The 12,490-nt window shown below is 37.0% G+C and overlaps 1 protein-coding gene and 1 non-coding gene across 7 annotated transcripts in view; both read right to left on the bottom strand.

Moving 5' to 3' along the window:
• Window positions 1-12,490, bottom strand: part of SSH2 (slingshot protein phosphatase 2) — a 250,487-nt gene that overhangs the window by 49,433 nt on the left and 188,564 nt on the right. For all 6 annotated transcript variants that reach the window (XM_028521743.2, XM_028521742.2, XM_028521745.2 and 3 more), the window contains 2 exons: window positions 10,135-10,199; window positions 1,319-1,440 (listed from right to left, as the gene is read on the bottom strand). In XM_028521743.2, the coding sequence (XP_028377544.1) occupies window positions 1,319-1,440; window positions 10,135-10,199 (187 nt within the window). The remainder of the gene's footprint in view (window positions 1-1,318; window positions 1,441-10,134; window positions 10,200-12,490) is intronic.
• LOC114504423 lies at window positions 6,682-6,759 on the bottom strand. Its single transcript, XR_003685195.1, has one exon. It is a non-coding gene; the product is annotated as a small nucleolar RNA U2-19 (small nucleolar RNA).

Raw genomic sequence — 12,490 nt, 5'->3', positions numbered from 1 at the left:
TTCTTACAGGACACATGTTTATTTACTGAAAGATTTGTTGCTTAGATACACCAGAGGTTAAAACCATGCGGGAGGAACAGCTTCCTAAATGTGGCTTACAGGCTTGTGTAATTTCAGATCATACAATTAAGAGCTGTAAGTGGTATATGAGGTAACAGCTCTTTAAAGATTTTTCAAAAGATTTTATTTATTTATTTTTTTAGAGAGGGAAGGGAGGGAGAGAGAGAGAGAGAGAGAAACATCAATGTGCGGTTGCTGGGGGCCATGGCCTGCAACCCAGGCATGTGCCCTGACTGGGAATCGAACCTGTGATGCTTTGGTTCCCAGCCCGCGCTCAATCCACTGAGCTATGCCAGCCAGGTCCTGCAAATCATTTTCAAGTTGACTGTTGTGCACAAGATCAGGTAAATTCTAGTTTGGGAAACTTTCTTGTGACAATGTGACCCCCACCCCACACCAGGACAAATAGAATCACTCCCAGTCTCCTCTTCTCTTTGTGGCTAAATTCTCCCAGACCTGGGTCACACCCCTAGCTCTCTCTCTACTCCACTGTTCCATTCTAGTGCTGAGCCAGGAAGTCAGTGCTTTGAGACATCTGGCAGGATTTCCTGAGGCTTATTATCTACAATGCAGAGATCTGCTTAGCAGCCACATTCCAAGTCTTCTCAAGGTTTCCCCCCAAAAAGTAGGAAAATACAAAAGGAAAGCAACAAACTTGAGGGACAAAATGAAGCCAGGTTTTGTGGGATGTCTGATGTCCTTAATCATAGGACATAAAGCGCCACTAAAGCCAAAGGTATGTGATTATAAAAGTTTCTGTTTTGAGTTTAAAGAAAAGGGAAGCAAACATTTGATAAAAGCAAGGTGTAAGACCATGGATAAATACAAGAGACTGGAGTTAAAGCGGGCTCTCTTTGAATCCAGGACCCACTGGTGCAATATCATAAAGGGCATGCACCCTAGAATCATCAAAGTGAATCATTACTGCTTAAAATAAAGTCAACTGCAGAGAACAGGCAGCTCCCCCCCCCCCCACCTCCCAGAGATATAAGTTTAACCCATATCCTTTATAGCATCACCACCTAAAGATGAGAGGAAGGTAAGAAATAGTGTATATCAGAAACACATTACTAAGGATATTCATTAAACATTTTTATCTCTGAACATTGTGTGACTAAGATATCTTTGTGATCTCTAGATTTAGGTATTTAGCTTTAAGAGTAGAACTGTATAAGATGTTTTTGTCATAATTCAAAAGGCAACTGGAATAGGTTACTTAAAAAGGAGTCTTCTCATCTTCTCTTTTGTGATAGCATACCTGTCATTAGAAGAGAAATCCATTCCCAGAACGATGCTTTCTTCAGTGTCTTGTCTACCATTAGTTGAAACCACTACCATATAGCGTGTTCGATTCTGGTAAGTACTTTCTAGTCTTACAGCCTGGAGGTTAACAGACAACAGAGAAATTAAGAAAATTAAAAGGTCAGTTTTAGAGCATTTAATCTTTTTCACATCAGCATCTTAAAGCATACTCAGGGAGACAGTGGAGCCAGTAGTTAGGAGACCTACATTCAAATCCCAGCTCATGTATTAACTGTAAAAACTTTAGAAGTATGCCCTGACTGGTATGGCTCAGTGGGTCGGGTGCTGACCTATTTGATTCCTGGTTGGGGCATATGCCTGAGTTGTGGGCCAGGCCAGCCCCCCAGTTTGAGGCGTGCGAGAGGCAACTGATTGATGTTTCTCTCTTATATCAATGTTTTTCTCCCTCTCTTTTCCCTCCCTCCCTGTCTCTAAAAATAAATAAATAAAATCTTTAAAAAACCCTATAAAAGTTTCTAAAATAATTGGAGGGAAATATAATAATACCTATTCCTTTGGGTTGTAAATTCATATAAAATCATGCATGTAAAGCACAGTGCTTGGCATACAGTAAATAAATGCTTAATGTTTGTGATTAGCACAGTCTTTATAATAGCAATTACCAGGTCATGTTCTAAAGATCAAAGAGGGGATTGTGAGGCTGTATGAATGGGAGCACTGGACTCACAGATTAAAGTCCCATAAACAATTATAATACAAAGCAAACATTACCTAAAAGAAGTTGCTCTACTGAATTCTTAGATTATATTCTACAAAATTTTCTTTAGTTTCAATTACAATTGAAGAAATAACTTTTTCAGATGCTTATATTACACCTAGATAATAGAATATTATTCAGTACTAAAAAGAAATGAGCTATCAAGTCATGAAAAGACATGGAGGAACCTTAAATGCATTATTACGAAGTGAAAGAAGTCAATCTGAGGAGGCTATATACTCTATGAGTCCAACTATATCACATTCTGGAAAAGCGAAACTATAGAGTCAGTAAAATTAGTTATCAGGGGTTAAGGGAGCACAGATGATTTTTAGGTCAGTGGAACTGCTTTGTTTACTACTGAAGAGCTGGATATATGTTATTATTAAAACCCATACAAGGTACAACATCACGAGTAGACCCTAATGTAAACTACAGGTTTTGAGTTGATAATGATGTGTTAGTGTAGGTCTATCAATTGTAACAAATGTGTAATTCTGGTGGGGGATGGAGATAATGAGGGAGACAATACCTGAGAGGGGACAGAGAGTATATAGGAAATCTCTGTACAGTAACCCCTCACTTAACACTGACAGGTTCTGCAACTTTAAGCAAAAGAACCTATAATGAAACCAATTTTGCCATAGGCTAATTGATAGAAAAAAGAGTTATATTCCTATGGCACCTCATCAATGTTATAACAAAAGGTTGAATAAAACATTATTTGAGGACATGCTGTACCTCCTGCTCAATTCTTCTGTGAACTTGAATCTGCTCTAAAAAATAAAGCCTATTTAAAAAATTTAACTTAGTGGGTAGATCTTATGTTAAGTGTTCTAATCATCATCATTGTCAGCATCATCACCACAGGTCAGGTTTAGAGGAAACTTTTGGAGGTAATGGATGTTTATGGCACAGATTGTGGTGATGGTTTCATGGGTGTTTATTTATCTCCCAACTCATCAAGTTGTATATATCAAATATGCACAACTTTTTGTATGTCATTATACATCAGTAAAGTGGTTTAAAAAAATGTTCCAACAGCAACAACAACAAAAAGAGGGGATAGATGGGAAATCTGGAAAAATGTTGATGGTTCTTCAACTATCAAAAAAAAAAGTGCTAGGTAATGGGCTCATGAGGATATATTTGTATTTTATATATTTGGGACTTTTCTTAATAAGAAATCTAAAAAAAATCCTTACCTAAGGGCACTTTTTCATTGCTCTTAAAAAGAGAAAGGGAGGGAAGGGGGTAAGGGGTAGAGAGAGGGAAAGGGAAAGGGAAGCATCAATGTGAGGGAAACATTGATTGGCTGCCTTCTTGTAACATGTAACCCTTCTGTCTACTGGATGACATTCCAACCAACTGAGCCACACCAGCCAGGAAAACAAACAAACAAACAAACAAACATAAAGTAGTATGGCTTCCACTCAACATTCGTTCAAATATTTACTATACATTTACTGTGTATACAATCAGAGCAGAAGTGCTGAGGATTCAAGAGTGGAAGAGAAATATGGTCCCTGCCTTCACAGAGTGTATAGTTTAGTCCATTCTTCTTTTTCTCTATTAACAAAAAGGCAGGAAAATGTATACTATGAGCAACTTCTTCTGTATAAAACAACGCCCACCACCATTCCTTATCTCAGAAGAGAAACAGATTTCCAAACCCATCAACTGGTTCAAGACATTTGTCAGAAATTTGACAGACATTTCTGTTTGGAATTCTTTTAAAAATTTTTTTAAATTTATTTATTTTTAGAGGAGAAAGAGAGGGAGAGAAACATCAGTGTGTTGTTGCCTCTCAAACGCCCCCTACTGGGGATCTGGCCCACAACTCAGGCATGTGCCCTGACTGAGAATCGAACTAGCGCCCCCTTGATTTGAAGGTTGGCACTCAATACACTGAGTCACACCAACCAGGACTGTTTGAAATTCTTTTAGTGCTGCCCTTCCTGGGATCCCCTTCTCCTAATGTGATCACTATTTTAAAAGTGGCCAGGCAAAGAGGAAAAGAGACATAGTTACACAGCTAAAATAATCCATTTATCAAGGCAGAGGTAAAATACCCATGCTTATCTTTCTGTCTCTATTCTGATACACCTAGGAAAAGCCAGGGAAGCAAAAACAGCAGAAGTGGCTACATTAAAGCTTATTTCTAATTAGAGATGATACAAGAAGAATGTCATGCCCACATACTGATTCTGAGCACACAAGGTAGAAAGTTGCACTGCTGGTTCTATGTTCCATGAAGTAACAGAGCATTTCCACCTAAATTCACTAAGAGGAACTAATATTCAAGTGGACGAGGGTCTAGCTGTAGTGGGCTGCGACCAAGTGAGCATTATATACATAGAGCTATGGATAGGAGTCCATGCACAGGAGGCGGAGGCAGCACTGACCCTCTCATTTCAGAAATGCTCCATGAAATATCAGACTAACCAGAAACCCAGTGCAGGTAAACCAGAATTTCTCATAAACAAGATCTTAGATATTATTATGTATCTAAACTTGGACTTGCCTTGGCAAATTTTGAGCCAACTATTCAGTTTCCTGAATATGTCAGAGGTTCTTTTATCCTCTGTAAAGGCTCTGAGAATCTCTGGCAAGGCTCAAATACAAATGGCATGGGAACAACTGAACTGTAGTTCTGTAATTTATCCACAGCTTCTACACCAACTAGTGGCGACTGATTGGTTAACTGAAACTGATAAAAGGAAAGAAAATGACCTCCATAAGAACTACCTTAACTGTCATGCAAGTTATTAGGTCAATTAGCAGGTGGGCAATCAATGTTTCTTTGTAATATTCAGTGCAAACATTAGTTGTCGTCTTTTAAAAAGGGTGGTGTGTGTATTTAATCTGTCTATCTATCTATCTATCTATCTATCTATCTATCTATCATATAAGCATTTAAAAAATTTGGCTCTCCCTTGATTAATTTAACCTCAACAGAACATCCCAAATCTAATGGGAAAGGTCCCAGTTATCTCATACTGACTTAGGTTCGAGTAATCAGACATCTTAGATTCAATGAATTTTAAGCTTCTTAAATGAAAGAATAGCACTTAAAGTTTTGAGATTTGATCATGAATCTCTAGATAGTACCTATAGTAATTACTAAATTCTTCCCAACAGGGAAGTGGAACTTTATTTAGTCAGAGGGTCAGGAGATATAACATTAGTTTGACTCACACATTGTAATTAGAAGAATGAACTGTTTTTATAAAAAAATTCTGCAATGCCAGGCGATTGACCTCAAGCTCCAAAAAGTCCTTTTAAGCATCAAGATTCTAGGTTAAGGAATTAAAATTTTAAGGGCCACAGCATAAAGAAAAACCAAATACTCATTCTGAAGTTTGAGGTTCATTTCACATTCCTCTGATGGGAAGCTTAACAAAATCTAATAACCTAATTTAATTCATTAAGCCAGTCAGCGAAATGTAATTTAAAGTGATAGTTTGTAATACGTAATACCCCAATATTAAACTGGCAGCAATTTCAATGTTTCTAGTCTCCAGAACTTACATGGAACAAGTGACTAGAATAAGATAAGGATTTCAGATGCATTTAACTGAAGTTCTCATTGAAAAAAGATACTGCAGTTTACTTTAATTGTCCATATAAAACAATATTTTAGATTTTAAAACTTGGCAGCAATAGCAACTCAGAAATTTAATCCAAGAAAGTCCTTTTACTGCCTAAACTTGAAATTCTATTAAAAGTTTTGGGTGAACTGGATCCACGAATCCTAGGACTGAGGTAGGTCTGAGAAGTCACCTCCTGCCTTTGCTTTATTTCTGAGAGAAGAACCCAACTGCTTCCAAAGTTTAAAATATCTGCCAAAAAGTGATGTTAAAGCTTCCCTCAGTAACTAATTTAAATGCGTCTGATCATAAGAGTTCACAAATACCATCTGGTCCAATGACTTCTCTCCTCAGCATCACCCAACATCAGGAAACACTCCTCTCTGAGCTCACACTGTAGCTTTGCCTTTAATTTTTTTCCACCAAGAGCCTAACATCATGTGCCTGCATGCAGTGTTTATCCGCAGGGAAGCCACAGCATAAAGTCCCAATGTCTAGACAGGCAGCATACCCAATCCATCAGAGAAAGGTTTCAAAAATAGGTAAATATTATATTCCAGCCAAAAGAACAAAGCAATGTCAATAATCAAAAATTAAAAGAGACTTTATGTGACATAAGTGAACTAAAAACACTATCTTAAAAAAAAAGCTTGAGGGAGCCTCTGGATTTTATCTTTTTTATTTTATCTTTATGAAATTCTTGAATAAAAAAACCCTGACATATTCTGTGTAGCCATTAAAAAAGTTTCACTTACTGATATGGAAAAATATCCATGATTAAGTGTGAAGAAATGTTATTAAACAGCACTCATATTTTCATCTCATTCTTGTGTAAAAAAAAATCACTCTTTCTGACAGATATTTTTGCTCAGTACTTAGCCTTTTTTTATACATCCTCTCCCCAATCTTGTTCATCTATTGATAAGTCCTCAGTTATCCACTGTCACCTTTATAAACACCTTCCCTCAGATATAAAGCCCTTATTGCTTTAAATTACTTTACACTTTCACTTCTCAGAACTACTGAGATCATGCTTTAGGTAGACGAGAAGATTCTGACGCTCAGATTCAGTTATTTTCGTCCCTGTTGATGTCAGTAAGAGCGGATCTCAGAGAACCGGACGCATGTGTTTGCTTACACACATGCGCAACTAGAAGACTACTTATCCCACTAGCTAAGGGTGTTTTTTCAGGGTGCAGGACACGAAGTGATTTTTACTTTGTTCTTTATGTCTTTCTATATTGTATGATTAAAGAAAAACATTGTATACTTAAAAAAAAAAGAAATCCATTTTCTGTTTGGGAAAAATTAACATATTATAAAAAAATTTCATTTTCTTAAACTCTCTGGTAAGGTACTCAAAAACACTTCCTCATACCTTATTAGCACCTCAGTTCTAGTTAAGAACATTAGTTGATGTTACTTCAAAGGTCAGGAAAGTCCTTAAACTCCCAGTCTATTTTTTATTAAATAAATAGGTCTTTGATAATGTGCGAGAGTACTACAAAACCACTGTCTTCATTATATCAGCTATTGTTTTTCTAAGTACTAAAGTTAATGCTTGAGACTATTTTGAACGCAGGGTTCTCTGGAGAAAAAAATGATTTAGTCCTATTTTTAATGCTGAAGCAAAATGTGGGATTTGGTAACTCTACTTGTTGAGTTATTAAAAAAATTAAAGGCAGGACTTTCAGTTGACTATCAAACTTTTAACCTTATGCACAAGCCCCAGAATGAGAGTTTTAGGATTCCAAATTTAACTCAAAACAAAAGGCTTTGCTTTGAGTCTACAAATGCTCCTTTCAGTTAGAAAAGTGCTAATTTGTCCAAAGCACACAATGTATTCACTCATTTTCTTGAAGATGACTCACATAATAATCTGAAACATAATGACTATGTGTTTGTAACAATTCAAACAACTGTAAAATGGCTTGTCATCTGAACTCTGAATTTAGAGGCATCAGTTACACTTTCTGAATTTCTATTTTATAAATGTAAAGTAGCTGAAGCTGTATATTTTAGCAGGGAAATAAAAAAAAATTAATTGCCAATTCTACCTTCCTAATTGCTTCCATAACATTCTCCCATGTCTGTTGTGGTTAAAATTATTTTAACATTTAGAGGTGCAATCCAAACTCCACAGGTTATCAGTGAGAAAAAGATAAAGTGAGTGAGTGATAGACATCAGCTTCAGCTCTAGTAAACCATGCAATTTTTAGAAACTATCAACAAATATCTGTTGGACATATAGCATGTACAAGGAACCATTATTATGCATGTTACAAGAGGTGTTTTCAAGTGTGATTCCTGGACCAGCAACATCAGCATCACTTGGAAACTTGTTAAAAACACAAATTATCACTGCCTCTGCTTCCCCAAATCAAACGGCTTAACAATGCTGTGCAGGTGATTCTGATGTACATGAAAGTTGGACTATCACTATTTTGAGATATTAATGCTGTAAGAACCACACCTCACTTTGTTCATTTATAAAGAAGTGCTTAAGATAGGAATATGTCAAGAAATATAGATAAGATTTATTTATGTGCATAATGCTACTTTAAGGTTAGAATATAACATAATTTATGAAAGGATTTTTAAATTACAATTCCTTTAAATTTCAAAGTAAGTTGCTTAGTGGCAACGTCAAAGTGACAGAGGTAGAAATAGGAAGGAAAAAAATGACAGAATTTAACCAAAAAATAACTAAGTGAATTATGAATCAGTAATTACCAGAAGCCTGATATAAACCTTCTAGTCATTTTTATATTTAGTCATTATTTCTCTTCTCAGAGAAAAAGCAGGGATCAAGCACTTGAATTTAGTGTGTCTATGAAAACCCAATTTCCAAGTTACCCCCATAACCTAGAAGGGTTGATCACCACACACCTGGATTACTGCAATAACTACCCAGCAGGCCTCCCTAATTTAAGATGGCTGCCTTCTCCTCTCTATTCTGTATTAGCTTCTGAGGAATTATTCTTAAATACTATAGCTGTCCCAGTAGTTCCTTGGCTCAGAATCCTATACTGCTTCCCCACTGCTTACTGAAGGGGTAGAGGTACTAATTCTAGGTATTAATCTAGAAGTTCAGATGCAGGGGTATCCAACCTTTTCATGTCTCTGGGTCATACTGGAAGAAGAGTTACCTTGGGCCACACATTAAATACACAAACACTAACAAAAACAAAAAAATTTCAAAATGTTTTAAGTAAATTTGTGATTTTGTGTTGGGCTGCATACAGCCATCCTGGGCCGCGTGTGGCCCGTGGGCTGTGGGTTGGACATCCCTGATAGGGAATATAAATGAGTGAAGTAGGCCATGTGAATACTGTGTGGAAACACCTTTCACTTTCCACAAAGAAACATACTCATCACATTTTTATTTTCCTATTTTTATTAGATATTCTACTGTAAGAAAAACAAGGGTGAAGGAATGATGACAAATGGTGACACCTGGCTTTAGTGTCCAGGAGACAATAGGATATGGGGAGATGATGGTAAATTATGAAGCCGGGCCACACCAATACTCTCCCCTCCACCAAGACTAGCAAGTTTGGCATGTGAAAACAAGGTCCCAGTGTTGGCAGAACTTTTGATTTTTGAAGAAAAGCACCAAGTCTGGATTTTTATGTGAAATCACTCAACTTTAATTTTCTGGCTGAGATTAAAAAAACCCAAACAAACAAAGAAAAACAAAACAAAACAAAACCAAAAAACATTGTGGTCTAAACAAAACACATCTTTAGCCTATGAATTTCCAGTTTGAGACCTCTAGTTTGGAGCGTGAAGCCCCTTTCTGCCTGCCTTATTTTCTGGTATCTTATTTTCTCTATGGAAACAATAATCACCAAATTTAGGTAGCATTTTATACTCAGTATGCTTTCATGTCCATTTGATTCTCTACACTGTGAGAGGTAGAAAGGAGATGAAAAAGCAGGAGCAGACAGGCTAAGTAACTTGTCCAACATCAGGTAAGTAGTAAAAACCAAAGCCCAGGTCTCCCGACTGAGACCAGCACAAAGCCTTGGCCACTCACTCTCATCTTGTCCCTTCCTATGCATGCTTTCGCTTCAGTGAGGCCTCTTCTAGAATGATGGTCTCCTTTCTTTCTGCCGATCTAAATCAAGACCCAGCTCAAGTTCTACCATTTACATAAACCTCCCTCAAAGAGGTCAAGTCCCCAGGTTTTCTCTTTTCTTAACTTCAATTGCTGTTATGGTCAGTAACTTATAAACTGGTGCTCACCAACAGTCTTGAACCATCAAGTTGTTTCACATCACTTCACATTAGCTCATATCCTCAATTATATTCTAAGCTCTTTGATAATAGGGCCATGTCGTTGTTCTTTTATGTTTCCACAGAGTTCCTGGTACTGTGTTGGGACATATAAATGACTGCACAAAGTTCATTGTATTACAGTCTTTTGAGGAAGATAGACTTATAAGGATACCACCAACTTACCAGCCTGATGTTGTCTTCTGGGCGGAGTAATATGAACATTGCTTGGAGATGCTGCTGGAGATCACCTGGTGAAATTTATAAAACAAAAAATGGTTATTCTTCATTGTTATGTCAACAGAGAGGATTCTTTCTAATGGAAAGTCTTCTATAAAAGTAAGTTTTGGTTCATTGAAAGACTCTAATTAGACACAGAAATGGTCTTGATATGATTACTGACTTCTTTTTAAATGGAAAGACAGAACATATAGGGGAATACCCTAACACTCATTTTTAGTCTATACTATAGCAGTAACATTTGCTTTGTGTTTGTACTATGGAAAGGACACTTGAAACCAATCTCAGTGTTATGCCAAGGTGGTGACATTTGTTAGGCAGAGGCAGCACTGGCTGTGCTTTCAGGCCCACAGAAGGTACCAAAGGAGAAACCTTGCTTTTCCTATTTCTGTAACTGCAGTCTTCAGTTGCACTTAACCTAAGAAGATTTTTAGATTCCCTCTAGAATAATGTCAACAGTTTTAAATGATTTCCACATTAGTGGCTGATATTAAAATAAAAGTACTTATTAAACACAGAAGATCCCAAGGGATATATATTTTACTGAACATATGAGGTGTTTTAAAATGGTCAACCATTATTTGAATCCTCACTTGTTCTTATATATTCTACAAAACAAAGTTGAAATTTCTTTGCATTAAACTACTATAGATTTCCTCATATTCTCTACTTTGTACTAGGAAATTTGAGGATTTAGATAGGAGATAATTAATGTGCTATCATAAATGAATACAATCAGAGAAGAAAAGCCTTCCTTCCTGCCCTCCCAGGCCCAGCCCTTTTTTTAGTTTGAAGTGACTGATATATCCACCTAATCAGGGATGCCTGTGTAACCTATTCTCATATTGGTCTTGGAACCTACATGCATAATTTCCCTCCAGGTAACTTCATAGCTGTTAATTATAATATAAAATACAAGTATGTGCAAGAAGTGGAGAAAGGCATGAAGAAAAATATGTAGGTTGGCAATAAGGTGTATTTGTCTAAAGGGTTAGCGAGTCTGAAAGCCTTTCTTTTCTTCCCTTTCTTCTCTTAAAAATAGTCTTGCCTCCCTCCCACCCCATTTCACTGCTACCTTCTGACCAATTCCATTATCACAGAATCTTTCAACTTGCAAAATTAAAAAGGAGAGTTATTATATTTGGCCATGTCCATTCTATTACATTGTAGATCCAGAGACACAACTTAAGTCTCTTGTGCAAGAACCAGTGTGAGTTCATAGCTATAAGGCCAAGAAAAATGAAAACACAGTTGAACACAAAAACTTGTACACAAATGTTCACAGTGGCATTATTTATAATATCCCCCAAATAAAACACCTTAAATTTCTATCAATTGATGAATAAATAAAATGTGGTATGTATAGTCACACACTGGAATATTATTTGGTCATAAAAAGGAATGAAGTACTGATACGTACTATAACATAGATGACCCTTGAAAACATGGTAAGTGAAAGAAGCCTGTCTCAAAAATTGTTTATATGGTTCCATTTACATACAAAACTCAGAATAGGCAAATCTATAGAGAGAGAAAGTAGAGTTAGTGGTTGTTTAGGATGGGGAGAGAGGATAGGGGACATAGGGAAGGATGGCTGATGGGTACTGTGTTTCTTCTCGAGGGTGTTAGAAATGTTCTAAAATTAGATTGTGGTGATGGCTGCACATCTTTCTGTGAATATGCTAAATTCTGTGACTACTAAATAACTCACTGAATGCATGCTTTAAATGGGTAAATTATATGGTATGTAAATTATATCTCAATAAAGCTGTTAAAAAACAGCGTGGGGAAAAAACAGCATGGGGACACAAAGTATTAGGTATACACAATGAAGAGTGACTAGAATTGTTTAAGTTACAACTGAGCTGAGCAGCTGAAGTTTTACTTTTTTCCTAATTCTCACTCAATGATATATTTATCGATTTTTTGAGAAAGAAGGGAGAGAGAGGAAGAAACGGGGAGAGACATCGATGTGAGACAGAAACACTGATTGGCTGCCTCCCTTGCGCACCCCAACCAGAGATTGAACCCGCCACCACCACCTTTTGGTGCATGAGATAAGGCTCCAACTAACTGACCCAGCTTGCCAGAGCAAGCAGCTGAGGGTTTTTAAAAATTAAGTTTCACCTGGCTGGTGTAGCTCAGTGGATTGAGCGCGGGCTGCAAACCAAAGTGTCGCAGGTTCGATTCCCAGTCAGGGTACACGCCTGGGTTGCAGGCCATGACCCTCAGCAACCGCACATTGATGTTTCTCTCTATCTCCCTCCCTTACCTCTCTAAAAATAAATAAATAAAATCTTTA

The sequence above is a fragment of the Phyllostomus discolor genome, chromosome 8, assembly GCF_004126475.2.
Source record: "Phyllostomus discolor isolate MPI-MPIP mPhyDis1 chromosome 8, mPhyDis1.pri.v3, whole genome shotgun sequence".
Taxonomy (NCBI): Eukaryota; Metazoa; Chordata; class Mammalia; order Chiroptera; family Phyllostomidae; genus Phyllostomus; species Phyllostomus discolor.
This window is presented reverse-complemented; position numbering and strand designations above follow the sequence as displayed.